This window comes from Chrysemys picta, chromosome 19, assembly GCF_011386835.1.
Source record: "Chrysemys picta bellii isolate R12L10 chromosome 19, ASM1138683v2, whole genome shotgun sequence".
Classification (NCBI taxonomy): Eukaryota; Metazoa; Chordata; order Testudines; family Emydidae; genus Chrysemys; species Chrysemys picta.
Genome location: NC_088809.1, coordinates 3,561,707 through 3,583,128, shown reverse-complemented (window position 1 = coordinate 3,583,128; position 21,422 = coordinate 3,561,707). Strand labels below are relative to the sequence as shown.

The window sequence follows — 21,422 nt, the reverse complement described above, 5'->3', positions numbered from 1 at the left end:
GCTCAGGTGCTCTGGATTGCTTTCTCTGCAGCATCCATGCAAAGAATGTAATATTTAATCTCCAACCATGGTTGAACATTCTTGCACTTTAAACTGTACAGCTTGGCACTACGCCGTCTCTTATCTTTGACAGGAGTAAGGAATAGAGTATAGTAAAAGGGACTTTTAAACACAAGATTTAGAATCACTAATGTTCAAGGTCTGATTACTTAGGCCTGCAAACCTCCTGCTAGAGGGGAAATCAGCTTGTTCTTCTGCACTGAAAAGTTTAAGATGGTAAAATTGCAGAAGAGAATGTACTCCTCCCCCAGAGATGCTCCAAGTTGTAAATGGGTGCAGAATTTGCTGACTGTCACTTCTGTTAGCTGTTTAGCATCTCTTTTCTTCACTGTAATATGGCTGTCTAAAAGTTGTCAGGCAGCACTCAACCTGTCCTAAATCAGAAGAATTGGAGGGTTAGAAAGCTTGCACAGAATATAAATAATACATAAATTGTCCTTAACTGAGACCGTTTTTGTTAAATTCATTCTTTTTATTGTGTAAAATCAAGAGACCACAGTACAAATAGCAGTGTACTTTTCTACAGTAAACAAAAATAAGGCCTATCTGTAAAGCTATTAAGATATTTACTACCACAGGATTTGTAATTTAAATGTCAAATTCCTTTTGGATTTTTTTGTATTACTGAAGATAAAAAGGTATAAAAAGAGGCATCTACTGGTATGTAAAGATATGGAGTAGAACATTCTTTGAGATGCATTTATCAAGTTTATAAAATTCATTGAAGTCAGAACCTAAATAGCACTGCAGTAATAAGTTAATCTACAACCTCTTCAGTGTTCTATTTACAATTTTTTTAAACTAGTCTGAAGACAGTTGAAGTAAAGAGGTCATATACAGTGTCATTAAAACTAGTTCTGGAAGATGAAAATTTTTTGGCTAATTGTAATTAAAGCTAGCCTGTATAATACCTTAAAGTGTTAATGTGGTTCATATTGAAGGGTATGAAACCCTTCAAGGATTTGTAGGAATTTTTTCTGCAAAAGCTCCTACAACTCCATAGTTTGGCCTTTGTGAAGGATTTCTGTAGTGTAAGTTTGCCTACCACAGGTGCAGGGATAGGAATTTTGGTACAATAGATGTTTGCAAGCTCATTTGCACATTTCTACTTAATACAGGATTTAAATAAGTCTCCCCTTACAAAACAGACCAGCTGCCCCTTCTATTTGAAGATTCTCTCTGCTAAATGTGGAGTAAGGAAGTGGAACTTTGTAAATGTCTCCTTTATGTTCAGCAATGACAAAGGTTTCCATCTCTTTCCCACTTACAGTATCTCTTAAAACACAAGCCCTACAGTTGCAATAGTTATAGCATGTTAAAGCTGGCATTGTTCCCAAGTATTTTATGAAGCAATTACTTCATCTTGTATAGAAGTACTTTGCAACTGTAATGTCTTGAAATTTATTACTAAATCCCACACAGCTTCCATTATAATCTGTTTAGCAGACTGCTAGTTCAAACTTGTGTCCCTTTTATGATGAGCTGCTTGTTGAAGCAGACTAAAATCTTGCAGTGAACTATCCCTCAAGCACTGCAAAATATTCTGCTTAACGTTTGCTAGCACATGATACTAAGTAGTGTAGATGTCATTACTCAGCATTGGACCTTCTACAAACTTTTACTTAAATGTGGCATCTTAAAAACCTGAGCCTGAACTAGCAAGGGATAATCTAACCCTTAATATTAGATTTTGAAAACTTAGAGTAAAAACACTACCTCCTCTCCCCACTGTTAATCATTCACTCCTTTCCAGAAGCCACTAACAGAGCTTTAAATGCTAAGCAATGGGGAAACTCTTGCACTAGAGGAGAATCATCTCCCACTAAGTTAATTGCATTTTTCCACAGTTTCTTCCCTAAGAAAAGTATTTTAGTGTTTTGCATCTTGTTCTTTATAGAACTGCTAACTTCTTCCCCTGTCACTGTTACAGCTTTGTGTACATAGTAGGGTAAGGTGCTGTTTTATGCAGCATATGCTACTGGAAGCCTTTCTGAAAGAGAAACTGCTGCTGAAGTGTCTAGAATTTACTATTCTTGGTTTAGAGTAAAAATGGTGCATGTTTTACCTTGTTGGGCAGCTCTAGTATTTGCTTCCTTAGAACAAGGGAGTGTCACTCTATAGATCCCTCCTTCCACCCCCCTCCCCCAAGCCTATTGCATAATTAGGACATCATGGACTGCTGAACAGCCTTCTGCAGCGAGTGTCTGGTCACCAGGAGCCGTACCACTTCTTCATTCCTCTTTGTCAGTCTCTTCCTTGCTTGGTCATGAGTTACCATTGTCATGTCCCACCCATTCACCTACAACAGAAGTTTTATCAGGAAACAATATTATTGTCAATGGAGCCTAGCCTGGGAAAGGTGACAGACAGGCCCCAGCTTGCTAATCACACTGTCTTGGCACTATTGGGTTAAGTCAAGACAGGGTGAACTTTAAGATTCAAAAGTTTGTTTTGGAGAAGTACCAGACAATTTAAGAGCTGCTAGTACAACAAACATACCTGCAGGAGTCCAGGTGCTGCCTGGAATGAGGAAGTGTATGAGAAGACTTAGCTTCGAGAAAGCTTGACCATGCACTGAAGGACATGAAGATGACGAGAAGGCATCTAGAGAAAACTGAGTGGAAGCACAGACTGTTCCGGCAGATTCCCTGAACAGCACCCACTATCTCAGGGACACTTACGTTACCCAAGGAAAAAACTGTTCACATACATTTCTGCAGTGTCTCAGGTGAGTTCCCTCCTTGCAGAACTAAGGGAGGGTCTGGCATGGGTTTCTCTTCTGCTCTTGCTGAAGCTGGTACACTTTTAATTAAAGAAGTGCATAGTAAGTGGGCCACAGCTAGCAGTAGGACTGCTATATAGCCCAGTGGTTTGAGTTCTCCCCCAGGCTGTAGGAGAGTTAGATTCAATTCCCCCTCTGCCTGCTCACTGGAATATAGGCTATGTGGGGGGGAAGTTGCCTCAGTCTTACGTCTACTTTACTTAAGGAGTGTTTGGGCTGGGCCAGGCCAGGAGTTAGAATCACTCCCTAGTCCAGTTGTTGGATTCTGGTTCAAATCCTGGTTGTGCCTGTTAAAGAAGGGATTTGCAGGGGGATCTGTGGCCTCAGCAAGGGGGGAGCTCCCTGTTTGAATCCCCTTGCTTTCTTTGGAGGACTCTTCCCCTAGAGAAGGGAAGGGTGTTTGAACAGGGACATCCCTCCCCAAAGTTGCCAGGGAGGTAGAAGGCCCTAGTCCAAATCCATTCACAGAGCAAGGGATGTGGTCTGGGGTCTCTTGGCCCATGGGTGAATAACCTAGCAACTGGGGATGAAGGAGTGGTTTGAGTTTTATGCAGCTCAATTTTAATTTAAAAATAGAACTTTAGGTGGCAAAGCTCCCCAGGCAGAGGCAAGACTTGAACCAGGGCACCTACCCTAACCGCACACACCACAGAGGACTCTTTGCTAGTTTGTCTTGCTTTAGCCCAATTAATACTTAAAGTGGAATAGCTTCAAGAAAAAGGACTTAAGGGACTCCACATGAGGCTCATTCCTAGCTCAGGACCTGAGGCCTGGTCTCCACCAGCCCAGCATAGTACCTAACACTACAGAGGGCTCTTTACAGCACATCTTTGTTTTGGCCTAATTAACATCTAATTAAAGTAGAACAGCTTCAAGAGGCCAAAGTGAGCAACCCTCATAGCAAGATACCACATAGCTCATCTTTTAGGGCAGTTACTTGCCTGGCAGGGAGATGGCTACTCAAATCCCTTCTCAGGAGACAAAGTGAGACTTGAACCAGACTCTTCCCACACCCTGGGTGAGTTTATACTCCAGTGGGTAGGTTAAGTGATTCTTATGGTCTCTGTGACCCAATTATCATTTAATTAAAAGGGAAGAGCTTCACCAAGAGAAGATGAACAACTGACATCAGACTGTCCCTTAGTGCAGCAATTAGGGCTCTCACTTGGGAGATAGCAGTTGCCTATTCAAATCCCTTCTCATGAGGCACAAGGGGGAATTGACCCAGAGTCTAGCTATCCTCCAGTGGTTACATAGTAATGTAACACCAATTTTTAAAAAAGGCTCCAGAGGTGAGCCTGGCAAGCCTAACTTCAGTACTGGGCAAACTGGTTGAAACTATAACACAGAATTATCAGACACAGAGATGAATGTGATTTGGTGGGTCTGAGTCACAGCTTTTGTAGAGGGAAATCATGCCTCAATCTATAGGAATTCTTTGAGGGGGTCAACAAGCATGTGGACAAGGAGGATTCACTGGATATAGTGTACTTAGATTGTCACAAGATCCCTCACCCAAGGCTCATAAGCAGTCATTGGATAAGAGGGAAGGTCCTCTCATGGATCAGTCTGTGGTTAAAAGACCAGAAACAAAGGGTTGGAATAAATGGTCAGTTTTCAGAATGGAGAGAGGTAAATAGTGGTGTCTCCCAGGGTCTGTACGGGGACCAGTCCTATTCAACATATTCATAAATGAACTGGGAAAAGGATAAACAGTGAGGTGGCAAAATTTGCAGATGATATATAACTACACAAGATAGGTAAGTCCAAAGCAGTCTGCAAATAGACAAAGGGATCTCACAAAACTAGTGATTGGGCAACAAAATGGCAGATTAAATTCAATAGTGATAATTGCAAAGTAATGCTCATTGGAAAACCTACTTCCTACTATACATATAAAATGGGGTCTAAATTAGCTGTTACCACTCAAGACAGATCTTGGGAGTCATGATGGATACTTCTCTGAAAATATCCACTCCATGTGCAGCAGCATTCAAAAAAGCTAACAGTGTTGGGAATCATTAAGGGATAGATAAGACAGAAAATATCACATTGCCTTTATATAAATTCACAGTACACCCACATCTTGAATACTGTGTACAGATGTGGTCACCCCTTCTCAAAAAAAAAAAGATACTGGAATTGAGGGGGGGGGGGAAGGGTGGTAACAACAATTATTAGGTGTATGGAACATATGAGGAGAGATTAGTAAGACTGGGACTTTTCAGCTTGGAAAAGAGACAACTAAGGGCAGATATGATAAGTCTATAAAATCATGATTGGTGTGGAGAAAATAAATGTTATTTACTCCTTCACAAACACAAGAACTAGAGGCCACCAAATAGAATTAACAGGCAACAGGTTTAAAACAAACAAAAGGAAGTATTTCTTCACACAATGCACAGTTAACCTGTGGAACTCTTTGCCAGAGAATGTTGCAAAGGCCAAGACTAACCGGGTTCAAAAAAAGAACTAGATAAATGCAGAGGAGAGGTCCATCAATGTTATTAGCCAGGATGGGCAGGGATAGTGTCCCTATCTTCATTTGCCAAAAGCTCAGCATGGGTGACAGGGGATGGATCACTTGATTATTACCTGTTCATTCCCTCTGGGGCACCTGGCATTGGCTACTGTCAGAAGACAGGACACTGGGCTAGATGGATCTTTGATCTGACCCATATGACCTTTCTTATGTAACCACTGGGTTAACAGTCATGTGGGAGAGCTACCTCGCCTCTGAGCACTCGAGCAATGGCAGCTCGCTGTTCAAATCCCATCTCATCAGGAGGAAACTGACCCAGGCTTGCCCCTATCCCAGGTGAGTACCCTGATCGTGGAGCTAAAGGGAGACCAGCTCCTTCCAGACTGCTGTGTGTGGCCTTAGGCAGTCCCTGAGCAGGCCTACCAGACTGAGTCCCACCAGGGAGACAGGCAAGGCAGCTGTAAAACTGCTCCAGTTACCTACAGCGTGAGCTGAACCACTGAGTCCTGGTCACCCATCAAAGATGATCTGATAGTCTAGGCCAGGAGCAGTCCATAGGCAGACTGCAGGCCAAATCCAGACCACCAGACACTTTTGAACAAACCCTAAAATCTTTTTATTTACTTCATTATTTTCCTCTGGAGTTTGGACCTCGACAAAAAATATTTGACTACCCCCTGGTCTAGGAAGTAGCTGTATCTCTGCCTGTTGATGGCTTTATAAATTAGGACCATTACTTCGAATTCACAGCATGGACAAACCTGACCTAACCAGAGAGGTAATGAAGAACCAAGCAGTAGCTGAATCAATAGTCCTTGCTCAGTATCACTAGCAAGATGTGAAGGTCGGTAACTGCAATCCAAGCCAACTGCTGTTTTTTAGTCAACAGATCTCACTGGTGTCTTTATTAGATTGGGGTAAGAAGCAACCATCCCTGGATCATATGGCTGCGTTGTTTGCCAAGAACAAAACAAATGAGAAACTGCCAACAAGGGCCTCTTCAGGCAGCACCTGAAACATGCCACTGATCAGTCAGACATACAAAATCATGCTACAGTTCAGTATCTTTGCGTGTCCCCTGTCAGCACCAGATGGGTGACAGGTAGCATGGGACATCTTGTTCCTAACACAACAGTCCAGCTGGCTGCTTCACCTTTGTGCAGTGTCGCTGTGAGCACCTGTGCAACAAGGAGATGGAAATGCTGCAGGGAAGATTTGGTGGGCTTGATGCATGCGGCTGTGACAATGACAAGTGCAGCAACAGAGCACTGAACACGTCAGAGACGGGTTCTGAGGGGCAGTAGAAATGTTTCAACAGCCTGCAAATTTCTGAGACTATTTTTGTCAGTTAATATAGCTCATAGGGGCACTGCATTAGATATAGAGTAGCTCATAGCTGTATGTAGGAGTTACATTAGAGTACTAGTTTGTTATTCACACAAGACATTCTACAGCCCAGCTACTGAGGCCTTACTGTTATATAACTAGTATACATGTATTGTCATTGGATTCAGTGACAGTAAGAAGATAGTTGTATTGTATGTGCTTGTTTAGTTTAATGGCTCCAGCTAAGCAGACTGGAAAATATATGCTTTATTATTAAGGGGTAGGGGTCTTATCTACATAACTTCATAAACATAGCAGACAAGAACTCTTCTCAAATGAGTCCATTCTACAGATATGAGGTACAAACAAGCTCATACTGTCATGTGACTATAGACTTCTGTTTTAACTGAAGAGAAAAAAGTACGGGAAGATGCATAAACTATACACAGGGACTAAATATTTCCCAAAAAAACTTTCCACACAGGACTATTTTGAGTACACACTTGCATCATCAATTGTATTTAGAAGCTTCCTGCCAATTTTGTTAAAAGTAGACTATGATTCTACAAGTAAAGGCCCTTTTTGTGATTTTATCATTTTTCAGATTGGATACTCCATAACATATAGACATAAGATACAAAACACCCTCACCATGAGGGTTACATCTATATCCCCTCTGAGAATGACTACTAGGTATGTGCTTAACATGGTAGCAATGACATTTTTCTTCCTGGTGGGTTACCCTTAGTACCCCGGATGGATCCAGGCTGGTACACTATTAAAAGACCAGCCCCACAAAGGCATGTTGGGGGAAAGAACGTGTGTCAGTCTGCTTCCTCATGATCTGCCTCAAGTTCTGGTATTGCAGAATGGTTGCCAGGCACTACTTTCAGAGCTTTGAAGTTCGCAAGAGTTCATGACCATTCAAGACCATGTGCTCAATTGTGACTTATCTGCACTAGTGTGTGCTGTTCACCATGAATCAAAGTGATTCCACTCTCCTGCAGGGGGGCATTCATGTTGGCAGTTACAGCCAGAAGCCTCTTATCTGGAGATATGGAAGCTTTTCCAGACAGATTCCCAAGACCATCCATATAGGAAGGCAGTGACCTTTTATAAGCTTCCCTTAGCACATACAGCAGTGGGACAACAAGCAGGTGAAACAGTCAAGAATAGAGCAAGTGGATGAGATTCACCATCACCCTCCCCCCCTACCTCTGAAGCAGCCTGGAAAGCAGTGCTCCCTAGGGAGCTTCTGGGCTGGGATTGTCCTGTATTGGCTGCATCCAGGCATTCCAGTATGTTCCTCTTCCTATCTTTGAATTTACCTGCATTATCTTGTCTCCAACCTGGAGTCCGGCAACTTCTGCTGGGCCTCCTTCCGTCACCCTTGTTACATAGATACCCTGTAAGAGTCATGTTTTAGTTATTCCAGTTGGAATGGTTACAAATGCACACAAGCCAATAACCTTTATTTAGCAGCATCTTAAAAATGGATTCCATTTAAAAACAAGTCTGATATTCAAAAACAGACGAGTTACACAAGAGCGCAAATGCAGCAGCAGTGTAAATTGGCAACATTGACTAAGTGGGAAGGGAGTATAACACGGACCAATGAGACTGAGGGAGGACCAGGCATAGACCTACAAAAAGTGGGTGCCACTCACTGAATTCAAGGTGAGTTGAGGGCACTCAGCCTCTTACGGGGGGGGGGGGGGGGGGCTGTCTTAAGAGAATCTGACCTTGTCAGTTTTATCTTCAGAGAAAGGATTCTGAGCAGGGTCCTGATCAATTCCACCTCCAATACTGAATCCAAGAATCAGATTTTCACCTTGCCGGAGTTTATGGATTTCAACTCTTTGCTGAAAGAGATGGGAGGAAACAGTGTAGGATTCACATTCCTTCCTCTACTCCAACCAGAGTAGATTAAGTTTAGTTTTATTACGTGTAACTATCTCTGAAGACAGGACAACAGATTTTGTTCGGTGAGCTACTGTATAACTTCCAGACAAAGGGAGCACATAAGATAGTTTACAAATGAAGGCCATATCACAAGCATGTTTTCTATATTTAAACATGAGCAGGGATCTCGGATCTAAAACCCATTGGTGGATGAGAGCATTTCCTGTCTATCCCAAAGAGACAAGCAAACTTAACAGCAGTAACTGAGGAGCATTTTTGTCCTTGCTAGCAAGCCACAACAGAAATAAGCGTCCCCAAACATATCCCTAAAGGACTTGCCACTTACGCAGCTAAAGAAGTTTAACCTCTATCTCTACTACCACAATTGAAATGGAGGGAGGGACGGCACCACTAGCAGTAAAATTATACTAGAGTTCAGTTTCCTTCAAGCCAATAAAATGCAAGTGTCAATAACTAGCAGCCTCTCTAACCCACACATCTTATTTTGTTTTGTCCATGGAAAAACTACAAGTTCCTCCTTAGTGCTCTGCCAATGGGAGTATGTATCCTACTATTGTCACTCATAGAATCATAGAATATCAATCAGGGTTGGAAGGGACCTCAGGAGGTCATCTAGTCCAACCCCCTGCTCAAAACAGGACCAATCCCCAACTAAGCAAGACCAATCCTCAATAGATAATGGGGCAGAGACTTAAGTTTCTGAACTTGTTGCAGATAACAGAAGACACTCTGAGTGTAGGTCACTAACTCAGTTGAAGAGAGTCCAACTACCAAAGGGTTCACAAGACCAGCTGTAAAGTCACCCCTGGCATCAAGAGTACAAAAAAAGGCTTGATGAAGAGGTTCGGACAGCAAGAGATTTTAAAACTTTGTATGAGGAGCTCTTAGTGACAGAGATATGAAGGGGAGTCGTGATCTCACCTAGAACCCTGTCTAGCAGGGGCCTCTTTACAAAAGAAGAAGTTTAGTCTTTCCTCTTGAATTAGGCCCAGATCCCCTCAGGCTACAAACTGCTCTGCCAAACAAATGATTTGTGCAGCCTTTGCTGCATGACCTACTGTCAAGGTTCCTTCCCCACTCTGAACTTTAGGGTACAGATGTGGGTACCTGCATGAAAACCTCTAAGCTTAACTACCAGCTTACATCTGCTTTTGCTGCCACCATCCAAATAGTTTGAGTCATTTGGGAAACTGTCTTTCCCCCAAAAAACCTTTCCCTCCCTGGGTAGCCTTGAGAGACTCCTCCACCAATTCCCTGGTGAACACCGATCCAAAACCCTTGGATCTTAAAACAAGGAAAAATCAATCAGGTTCTTAAAAAGAAGGTTTTTAATTAAAGAAAGGTAAAAAATCATCTCTGTAAAATCAGGATGGAAAATAACTTTACAGGGTAATCAGATTCAAAGAGCCCAGAGGAACTCCCTCTAGCCTTAGGTTCAACATTACAGCAAACAGAAGTAATCTCCCTAGCAAAAGGAACTTTCACAAGTTGAGAAAACAACGATAAACCTAACACGCCTTGCCTGGCTGTTACTTACAAGTTTGAAATATGAGAGACTTGTTCAGAAAGATTTGGAGAGCATGGATTGATGTCTGGTCCCTCTTAGTCCCAAGAGCGAACAACCCCCAAAACAAGGAGCACAAACAAAAGCCTCCCCGTCACCAAGATTTGAAAGTATCTTGTCCCCTTATTGATCCTTTGGGTCAGGTGTCAGCCAGGTTACCTGAGCTTCTTAACCCTTTACAGGTAAAAGGATTTTGGTGTCTCTGGCCAGGAGGGATTATAGTATTGTACACAGGAGGGCTGCTACCCTTCCCTTTATAGTTATTACACCTACTTTCACCAAAATTATGAGATTTATCATACACATCACCAGGAAGCCTGGTTTGAGTGGGATTGGTAATTCAAAGTGAGTTGCTTTGCAATCTTCTTTCATCAAGGAAAGTAGTTCACATTACTATCTTAGAACATCTTAATTTAATGGACTCAAGTGTGACCAACTATAGTTACTATGTTTTTACTGCCTCTATAGTAACAGAACTCTTAACTATAGCATTGCAAGCCCACAGATTACAGATAAAACCAAAAACAAGGATTTAATTCTCAAAAGCTTGCTTAGCATCTCATTTTCACAAGGGATATAGTTTAAGTACAAAATTAATTTTTTTTAATCTACTTCACAAGACTAGAATAGCTAAAGCAGATGCCACTCCAACCTTTTAAAGAGCGCCAAGCAGCACTGTCTAGTGGAGGATACAGAACAGTCAGTAAGTCTTGTCATGCTACCAGAGTGACACTTTGTACTGAGAGATTAGAAACTGTTTTTCCCTGCTCAGGGGAAGGTTCTTCCCCTTGAGATACCCAAAATGTAAACAGCCTCTCTCCTCTAGGTACAGATTGGGTATGGGAACTAGCTTTCCCTTCTGACAGTGTGACTCCTGGAAAGAAAGCATGGTAGAGGGCAAAGTTACAGGCTACATGTAAGATTTTTGAAGGAAGTTTTTCTTCCCTCAAGTTTGCACGGCTGTCTTTTTCTATTCATCAGAATGCTTCCCTGGGTCCAGTGAGCCCATTTGGAACACAAGAGGGAGGTGTTTGTAACTTAACCAAGTAAACAAATAGTCATATTTTAATTGAAGAGTGAGACTCCAGATGAGCTCATTGGAAATACTGACAACTTCCACAGACAAACTAAAAATTGCACATAGCATAATAAGAGACAGACAAGGAACAGACTCCAGGCTGGCAGCCAAACAAGTGGATGGCAGCAGATTTGATATCTTTGTATGTTGTCTTCAACACTAGAATTGGCTCGGAGGCAGGTTGTTGAGAACAAGGCTAACAGCAACAGCGTGCAGTCACATAGCATTTTTATCAAGTGTGGGGGGGTTTTAAGGCACCACAACTTTAGCTGAACAAGGACATTCTTGGTTTTGTTTTGTTAACTGGTGATACTGAGATTCCAATTCAAGAAAACCTACGCTCCTTGAGCAGCATGGTATGCAGGGTTTTTACCCATGGGTAAAGTGGCCCATTATAATTTGTGCACCATCATCTTCTATCCCAGGAGGCACCATCTGCCAAGCTAAACAGTGAGCACTGTCCATCAAGATCACAATGGTTTTAAAAAAAAATACTGTTAGAGAGGTCTGACATCTGAGGTGAAGTCCTCTGATAAGTGGCAAGTGGACTATGCTATGTCTCTTAAATCACAGTACAACACATACCATGATCCCAATTTGTGCTCAGTTAGACTGCCTGGCATAGCAGGGAGATGTCAGAAATTTGACTTGTTTTGACAGTCACTTGGTTGGACAGAGAGTGTGTGCCACACAGATATGTGGCAAATTTTCTCCTCTACACTTATATGGTAAATTTTTCTGGTTTATTTTCTGAGAAGGGTTGATTCTGGAGTCAAATCAGCCCCCATCCAACCTGCACTGGCTTGCGTTAGCAGCAGAACTCGCACCAGCTCACCATATACAGCCTCTAGTTCTTTGTTCTTAGCTGACTGTCAGAGACTGTGCAAAAAAGGTTATTTTTTCCATCCCCTCCACTGTGGCTACTGAAAAGTGACATGCATGCCTGCAGTCCTGTGCTCATCAGAAACGTAACCATAAGCAACTAGCGGAGACAGCATAATCCAGTGGACCTGGGAGACAGGACAGCTAGCTTTTGTTCCCTGCTCTACCACTGACTCACTATATGATCTTGGGCAAGTCAGATCACATCTGTACTTCAGTTTTCCTAGGTGTACAGAGGGGATAATGATACTGAGCTGTCTGCAATTTTTGGATGAAAGTGGTAAGAAAAATGGTATAACCTAGAGTATATTTGTATTAAAATCTTAATTAAAAAACACACAATAAGGGGAGCTATCACCCAATCCTTTCACACCCCCAAGATGAATTAGTTTGACCTTTCCATTCCCCCTCCCAGCCTCTTTTTAGAGATGGGGAAACAGAGGCACGGAGCAGTGAAGTGACTTGCTCCATGTCACCCAGCAGGCAAGTGGCAGAGTCAGACTGGAACTCAGCTCTCCTAAGGCCCAGGCCCAGTGCTCGGACCCTCACACCACTCCAGGAACCGGTTTAACAATCCAAACCTCTGCATGAACACTTACTTCAGTTCAGCTCAAACCTGTTCGTACGCGGTAGAAGCTAAATACGGCCAGCGGGAAGAGAAAGTGTGTCCGCCCCGGCTTCTGCACCAGTTTAACCCAGAACTTGTTCCCACACAAGGGGAACTGCTTTTAAACACCCCCACCCCGTGGGGGGTTTTACGGGGAGCAGAGCACGCCTAGGGAGACCACTTTCCCCCTTCTCCTAGAGGGGGCAGGAACCAGCCCTGACACCATCACCCCGCACGGACATCGCTACACGGGAGCGACCCTGCGGGCGGGGCCGCCCCAGCACTGGCCAGGCCCGGGAGCCCGGCAGGCCCCCGCCACCCGAGCACGCCCAGCCCGGCCCGGCCGGGTGTGTGCACAGGGCGGGGCGGGCAGCGCGGCCCCGGGGCGTTTCCTGCGCTCCGCACGGACCGGCGAGAAGCGCAGCCCGGGAGGAGGGGGGGGGGTGTACCGGGCGCTTCGCGCGCCAACCCCGGGGCGGACCCGCAGCCCCCCGCCGGGGACCGGACCGGAGCCGCGCCCCGCTGCCAGAGCTGAGGGGGGCTGCTCCGGGGGGGGGGGGGGGGCGGGGACCCCCTCACTATCCCCCCAGCCCGGGGGCCGGTCCAGACTCCGCCCCCCGGCCCGCACCCCACTCACCACCACGGCGGTGACCGGCTGCCCCGGGATGTACGACATGGCCCCGCCCGGCAGCTCGCGCCCGACTCGCCGGCGGTCCCGCCGCCTCGCCAACAAAAGGTCCCGCCGGCCCCGCCCCTCGCTCCGCAGCCGAAGAGCCAATCGGGCGCCGCCTCGGGCCGAGGGAGCGCCGGCGCATGCGCATTGAGAGCTGGGAGGCGGGGGCGATGTTTCCCGGTAGCCTTTATTCCAAGATGGCGGGCTCCCGCCTGCGGTAGGGGCGGGTAAGTCGTTGCTGTTACCGCGGCGGGGCCGGGTAGCCGCTGGGGGTTCGTAGAGACGTCGGGCCGGGCCCTGGGCCCGGCCTCGCCCTCGGGTCAACCCGAGCCCGGCGGCGCTGCCTCAGGCATGTCCTTTGGGCGGCCCCCGTCCAGGCCTGGGCCTCTGGCGCCCCCCGGGCGGGAGCGGGGTGAGAGCAGGAGCGGGGGTTGGGTCAGAGCGGGGGTGGGGTGAGGGCACCCCAGGGGACTCGCCCCTCCCCCTCTTCCCCCCCCCCCCCCGTGCCCAGGAGGGCGCTGGTCTTGCGCTCGGGCCCCGCTGTTTCTCGTGTAGCCGCCAGGCTGCAGGAGGGGCGGAGAGTAGTTTCGAGGCCGATATTCTGCCCCACAAAGGTGCAGGAGCGAGCTGGGGCCAGCCTGGTTCTGCGGCCTAGGGCGGTGTCCCCACCGGCCCGGCCATGGCACTGAGACTCCGTCCCCCAGGCTGATCCTGCGTCCCAGCCCTGCTCCGGGCTAAGTGACAGCTGCACTGGGTGTCTTGGCTGGGGGGGGGAAGCAGTGTTTTCTTTTCGTCCCTCCTGGAGTCGGTGACCCCAGAGAACACTAAACCAGTCTTCCAAATTCCTCACCTGCGCTTCACTCAGCGTGGGGGAAATGGAGCTAGCTTGGGGCTGGGTGGTTTTGCTTTAACCTGGGAAAGGAGGAGACATATCGATTTAAATCTGCTTTTACTGCTATTTTGTATAATGTCTATGAATATTAAGGTTTGTGAAATCTTTTTTTACAGAAAGCTACAGTTGGGGTCCAAACGGCTTGACAAACCCTTAGTCTTCTGTGTTCTGGTTGCATTCTACCTCAGGTAATTACATTATGAGGCCCTCCAAATTTTCCAGAAGCTTCAATTAAGCAGAACACCCTTTGCTTTCAGTCCTGAACTTTTATATAGGGTTGCTACTGAACAACGATCATGTTCCACCCTAGTAATCGCTGCATTACACTGCTGAGTAGAGTGATCCCTGTATCTAGTTATTTTGGGTCTAAGCCCAGTGGAGGAGGGGTTCTTTAATATTACTAAAGCACAGTGAAATCATTGGATGAAAAGTGCTATAGAAATGCCAAGTAGTGGTTTTAATGCAGTGTGCAGCTACGTGAGGCTAATTGGGTCCTGTAGTATCTAGATACTTCTTCCTTGGATTTAATTACAACCTCCAAATTTAGGTAGTTAGCTAAAGAAGTGGCATTGTTGAACAGACCAAAATGATAGAAATTTAAGTGTAAATAGGAAATCTTACCCAAACTCTTTGTGCTACAAAAAGGATGTGAATTTAAAATGTGGGTTGCTGTTACAACTACATGTATGTACACTACAATACATTGAAAAAGAAGGCCATAGAGATGAGTAATCTCATTATAAATTGGTCTTGCAAGTCTTATACTGGAAGCTGTGTGCTTGGGGCAAGTGGCTGCCCAGGAGAGATTCAGATGCTGCCCAGATGATTAGCAGAGCATGCACACCCATCCTGCTTGCTGGGGAGGAGGGGAGAGAGAGAAGGGTGCTGATGTCAGGATGTCCCCCTCTCCCCCGCACCCCATCTCGCCAGAGCAGGGCACGGGGGGGGGACAGCCTGGCTCAGGAAGGACTAGGGTGAATGCCTTTCTTAAAGAGACAGTGCACTGTTTGAGATTTCCCCAGAAGCCAGCTCTCACATACAAACTTTCCCTGCCCCTGTACCCCATCTCTGCAGAGCAGAGGAGGGGAGAGGAGACAACAGGGCTTAGAACAGCAGGAGAGCTTTCAGTGAGTGTCTTAAAGAGACAGCACATGGCGAAGTGGGGAGGGATAGCTCAGTTGTTTGAGCATTGGCCTGCTAAACCCAGGGTTGTGAGTTCAATCCTTGAGGGGGCTGTTTAAAGAACTGGGGTAAAAATCTGTCTGGGGTTTGGCCCTGCTTTGAGCAGGGGGTTGGACTAGATGACCTCCTGAGGTCCCTTCCAACCCTGATATTCTATGATCTCAGAAATGTCCCCAGCAGCCAGCGCACACCCTCTCTGTGTGTCTCTCTCTCTCTCTCTCTCTCACACACACACACACACACACACACACACACACACTCTCTCTCTCTCTCTCTCTCTCTCTCTCTCTCATACCCACCCACCCCTCCCAGCACATACTTGTATTAATGTTGTTACTACTTGGTACTTCCTGCAATGCACATATATTCTCTGTAATTTCAAAGAGTGTTATTTTTAGTGTTTTGACTGGTGTATGCATTTCATAATTTTTATTTCTCTTACACTTAAATTTAATTCTTTGAGTAGTGAGTTCTAAAATGCCTAATCTGTCCTGACTTGGAAGGATAAATTCATTTTTTTAGACTCTTACTAAAGCTGGCCTAAATTTTTCTTACTGTAACAAGTAAATTTGTGTGCTGTAGACATACAATAGTGAGATTGGTTCAGTTTTGTTTATATGTGTGGTGTTAATGACTAAAGGCCTCCGAGGTTGAGATGTAAACTTACCTGATTAACGCAAGTTAATTTTATATTTACATAAAATCCAAGTGTAGACTACCTGATTTGCTTGAACGTTTCAGCAGCTCTTTGAATACCATCAGTTATAACAGCTAGTAGACATGTGAATAGCTCCTTGATTTCTTGTAGTTATTCAAAGACCACCACTTATTTCTAGTACAGATAACTGGGAATACAGTTTGTCCAAGACACTACTCATCAAATCAATTTTTTTCGAAGGTCATGAACAATGTTCTGATGACTGATGCATTTCACATGCTGTCAGGCCTGACATTACCAAAATGTGCAACAGATTATAGGTACTCTTCAATTTATCAATTTACTGATGGTGATTTGTACTAAAGAGGTCAATTTCCAAGTAGCTGTGCATTTTTCACTTTCAGTTCCTGCTGTTAGTTATGGACAGGAGGGAAAAGAATTGTTCCATCCCATCTTCCCAAATAAAATGAAATTGACTTAGTACAATAGTTTGTTCTCTCCTTTGATCTAGTCTCGTTGGGAGAAAGACTTGACTCCAAACCAGAGCAATGGCTACAATGGTGGCTAAGCGAGAAGGGCCTCAGTTCATCAGCGAAGGAGCAGTCCGAGGGAATGCAGCCATTCTGGATTATTGCAGGACATCCGTTTCTGCCTTGTCAGGAGCAACAGCAGGAATTCTTGGCCTGACTGGTTTACATGGCTTCATCTTCTACTTCTTGGCTTCTGTCCTTCTCTCAGTGCTTTTGGTATTAAAAGCTGGACGGCGGTGGAATAAGTACTTTAAATCCCGAAGGCCACTTTTCACTGGGGGGCTTATCGGAGGCCTCTTCACATATGTCCTCTTCTGGACTTTCCTCTATGGCATGGTGCATGTCTACTAAAAAAGTAATAACCACTTTAGCTGCAATGGGTTTTAATGAAATAGGAGGACTGTTGCCAAAAACTCATCTAAACAACTATGCCAGCTTTTTAAATTGTTGTTCACTGCTTGTATTGTTAAGGCGGTCAGTAACTTATGTCTGAGTACAAAACTCTGTAGTATTTGTCTAATTAAATTGAATGTAAAATGTCTTATAGAAAAGTCACTTAAATTGCTTCCCACACATTTATAAGTATCCCATGAATCGCTAAAAATCACCATTTGTCCACCATTCTTGGCTGACTTTATTCCTTTTACATTTTGCCTCTGTAAGATCAGCAATAGCAGCTTTATTTTATGTTGTGTTCCCACTGTCACTGTTTGCATCAGCATACAAGCATTGGTAAAAACAGTATCTTTAGCCATAAGCTTAATGCAATGAAATCTGAAAGGAAACACTGACACAAAGTTAGTTTCATGGTAATATGTAATTAAATGTACATGAAACTGGACAGAAGTATCTTATTTGTCTGGATCCTTAGTGTAAGTGCTGTGATCCTGGGTACAGTCACTTTACAAATAGGAAATTAAAGTTACTAAAACATTTCAATCTCTTCCATGCATTGCTTTTGCAGAGCATACTTTTTGTAATGGCACATATAAAAGGCAATAAGTAGTACAGTCATGAGTCACTGTTTTGGGTTTTTAGGGGTATTTGCACAATGTTTTCCACTGACGTAATACTACATTATGCCAAAGGAAACCACAGTGTCCTATGAATCAGAATCCGTTATAGCTAAAATGAACAAACCCACACCCGGAGATCTGGAATAGACTCACTTAGTATTTCCCCAAACTTACAATGCATTATTGTGGTAATAGATTTCATTTTCTGCAAGAAAATCAAGGCCAGACTGAGCTGTAAACTGCAGCTTTCAGCTATAGGACAGGCCCTACAATCCCTCTTCAGCAGTTTTCTGAGTGAGCGGGTATATAGTCTCTGTACTTGTATGGTGACAGGGCTCGAAAGCACACTTAGCAGTATTTCCATCCAAGGAGAAAACTGAATCAGCAGTAGCATTTTTGCAATTCACCCTATTCTGAAGCATAAATTACTAACCAGTGACACAGAACATTGTGTAAAACCTTTTCCCACTTATACTTTGAAATGCCTTTTTTAAATAGTCTGCCCTCTATTTTAAACTTTACTTAATATTGAAACAAAGTAGTTCTATATGAAAGAGGGAAATTGACAATACTATAAATACTGTCTGCCATACTATATATTTACAGTCAATATACCTTTGGTCTCCTGCAAAATAACATGGTCTAGTTACTGAATTCTGTCAAAGCTATTTTTCTATATTGAGTCATGCATCTTTTAAACGTGGGCATTTTAGTTAACTTAGATGGGCAGCTTTATTAATATACTTGTACTGTTCAAATGTTGTGTATGCATTTCAAAACAAAATGGGGAAACCAGCGTCTATATGGTTAATCACCATTATCTAAAATAATACAACATACAGAAAAGACATTATCCTACAATAGACAAATTCCATTGCTCTATATCAACTCCAAGGAAAAATATCAAATTTTGTAAAAAGAAAGACTCCTGAGAATCCGATAGTTACTGTTTATGACTAATCTCTGTACTGACTTACCTTAAAAAAAAAATATATATATATATATAGGATGGGGATCGAGTTTTGTGATGGGGGACCTAAAGCCTTCAACTCAGAAAGTGGGTTAGGTCCTTTCTAACAAGGTAACATTATTTTGGCAAGTTAAAGTATTAGACTACAGAACAGGCCTAGCCTTGTTTTTATTTGTGATGAGCTGTTTGAGTGAATCATACCATAGTATGAGGTGATCTAGCATTGTATTATATTTGTTTCAGCTTCAAAAACTACTTAAGTATAGATGGTTAAGATCGAGTTATGTTGGCTTAGTTAAGTTTACACGGTCCTGTTTGCATCAAGCCAATGCTGTCAGGTTTCACCTTAAAGTCATTCACCAGTTGTTGTTTTTGAATTGAGTGAAAAGCCTGACCTGGGGCTATTAATGTCGTATTTCAAAGCAAGGCAGCTTAATCTTCACCACCTACCATTTTCATCCAAGGCTAGTGAGTCAAATTCATCCTAAGGAAGCACAGAGCCAAGTAGAATTGACTTTTGTGGTTTTGCTTCCTAGTATTTTTTCCTACCACTTTTGGGAAGTTATATCACCATCTGAATTTAGGTCATAGAGTTTTGTGAGTCAGAAACAAAGGCTCATTGTCCTTTCAAAAGCCCGTGTAACCAAAAAAAAGTTAAGTATTAGATTTCTAACTTTTAAATAAATCCTGTAACTTGTAGTAGGTTGGGAGATACAGAATGACGTGGGAAACAAAGTCCAATTGGTGCTATTCCTCTCCACACACCCACATTTCAAACTGTGGATAACAAAACAGACAGAGTAGCTGTCCCTGACTAGAGCTGCCTGATCGAGTAACTCTGACTATCCATTCCTACTGGCAGAAGCATCAAGTTCCTCCTTTGTCAGGAATCAGTAAGTAGAGAGGATAATCATCCCTGAACTAAACAAAAAGCACAGTGACAATAAAAAGGAATTGCTGAGAAAAGCATGAAACCAACTGGTAAATGAAGGGAGGCTTGGTTATTGAATGTGCTGTTATTGACAGATGCCTTGATGCACACTGTTAACACACTGAATATTTGATACTTTCTTTCTGTATTCAGCTTCCAATGGCTGTTTGTCCAAAAGAAAATTCAGACAAAAGTGTTATCAGGCCGGTAATAAAAGCATATGTCAACTTCCTTAGAAGCATCACCCAACTTGTTTCAAAATATTCCCCTGATCAGCTACCTGCTATGCCACACTATGCTTTCTTGTACCCCAAAATGTCAAGTTACCTGGACCAATTACTAGAGGACAAACTTCATCCCTTTACTGTAGGTTATTCTGGCATTTTTAAACACTAGATTTAACAAAAGTTCTGTATTAATTTGCTCATGAGAGCTTTGCCAGGCCAACTGCAAATATCACTGAGCCTGGTTGGTTTTGGAGTGGGGTTGGTAAAGTGCTTCTATGGAAAGAGGAGGATACCATGGTCTATAGAGTAAGGGCTCTTCCTGTGAAAACATCTTGAGAGTCACTTTGCCTTTGGTATGATGTTACTTGAACTACAGACAAATTGAATGGAACGCCGGATGTTATTTATCTCAACACCAGCCGAAAGGATTTCAATCTACTCTTACAGGTAGATCATACAGGACTTGGGAACTGGTGTTGCAGTGCAGCTGAACAGAAGGCGATTCTGGTTTCCCAACCTCAACTCTCCTAACAATGTCAAATGCCACGTGTCTTTGTCACTGACCTTTCATTAGCAGAAGCAATGCAGGGCTACAGAATAATGCTGGTTATCTATTTATGTGCATATAAAAATGTTGCCTGGTTTCTTCTACATTTTTCTTTATAATACAAAAGTTCTGTAGCAATGGCACAGGAGTCACCAGCTCAAGATAGGGAAGAGTGCCTTAGATCAGAAGGGGTGATATTTTTAGCAAACTGCTCTCTTGAACAGAATAGCTATAACACCTCTTCTCTGGGCATCCAAATGATACAATAGACCTGACCATGGCTGTCTCCACCTCAAAGTTTGGTTGCTGTGTTTTACCATCGTAGTCTTTATGGAACATGTTTTCCAATTGACAGACCCTTAGGTCTCAACTGTCTGTAGTTGTCTCAGCTGCTCTAATGTAGCCAGCGATTCTGAGTTCTGGTTCCCATTCGCTGTTCCACCTGGTAAAGACTTTCTTGAACTGGACCTGTGGGAACAAAAGGCAAGAAGGGCAGTACCTTACGTTTATTTACCTTGCAGTGAAGCAGAAGAGGAGTCTTGGTGGGACCTTCAGCATTTCCAAGAGACAGAATGTTTAAACCGTTGCTTCTGGAGATGGGTAAATTTCTCCCTGGCTTGGCTAATGGACAGAACTGAGCCATTTTCATAAGTAGTCTGTTTTGACTAAACTATAAGTGTTCCTAACAAACGTTTGTTGTTTCAATGGATTGTTTTTTAAGGTCCATTTGTGCATCACAAAAGCTACGTTGAGTCATAGATTTTTGCATAATGCCCACAATGGCCTCAGGGCACCTTGCTGTAGCTCTAATTGGAGCTCTGCACATAGCCACAGGCACAAATAACCTTATCTATTCCATGAAGCTCACACTGAATTTGTGATGTCAAGTCTTTTAGAAAAAAAATCTTTCCCACAATTTTCTGGCAACTTCATGATTGAAACAGAGGGGTCAGTTGTTCCATTGATATAGATCTGTAAACTCCCTGTTAATTCAACTAGATTGCACACAAATATAATCAAAAGGACCTTGGATGCTACATGAAAAATAAATGTCAACGTGATGCTCAGACTTCAGGGTTCAAAGCAATGGAG

The 21,422-nt window shown here is 43.7% G+C and overlaps 3 protein-coding genes across 7 annotated transcripts in view; 1 reads left to right on the top strand and 2 right to left on the bottom strand.

Annotated features, from left to right (window-relative positions):
- Positions 1 to 511: 511 nt before the first annotated feature.
- TAX1BP3 (Tax1 binding protein 3) lies at positions 512 to 13,476 on the bottom strand. Its single transcript, XM_005298182.4, has 4 exons — positions 13,342 to 13,476; positions 8,393 to 8,512; positions 7,979 to 8,056; positions 512 to 2,359 (listed from the first exon to the last, which is right to left on the bottom strand). The coding sequence occupies exons 1-4, from the start codon at positions 13,378 to 13,380 to the stop codon at positions 2,222 to 2,224; spliced, it is 375 nt and encodes a 124-aa protein (XP_005298239.1). The 5' UTR covers positions 13,381 to 13,476; the 3' UTR covers positions 512 to 2,221.
- Positions 13,465 to 17,578, top strand: EMC6 (ER membrane protein complex subunit 6). Of its 4 annotated transcripts, none has more exons than XM_005298184.4 (3): positions 13,465 to 13,604; positions 14,386 to 14,457; positions 16,621 to 17,578. In XM_005298184.4, exon 3 carries the CDS (start codon positions 16,658 to 16,660, stop codon positions 16,988 to 16,990), a length of 333 nt encoding a protein of 110 aa, XP_005298241.1. In that variant the 5' UTR covers positions 13,465 to 13,604; positions 14,386 to 14,457; positions 16,621 to 16,657; the 3' UTR covers positions 16,991 to 17,578. The 4 variants fall into 4 exon arrangements, with proteins under 4 accessions (XP_005298241.1, XP_065429019.1, XP_023961699.1 ...); XM_065572947.1 differs by lacking the exon at positions 13,465 to 13,604 and adding an exon at positions 13,612 to 13,726; XM_024105931.3 differs by lacking the exon at positions 13,465 to 13,604 and adding an exon at positions 13,644 to 13,789.
- The window catches only part of P2RX5 (purinergic receptor P2X 5), a 23,479-nt gene continuing 19,494 nt past the window's right edge, over positions 17,438 to 21,422 (bottom strand). For both annotated transcript variants that reach the window (XM_005298186.5, XM_065572937.1), the window contains one exon: positions 17,438 to 20,798. In XM_005298186.5, coding sequence (XP_005298243.1) covers positions 20,690 to 20,798 — 109 coding nt within the window. In that variant the 3' untranslated portion in view covers positions 17,438 to 20,689. The remainder of the gene's footprint in view (positions 20,799 to 21,422) is intronic.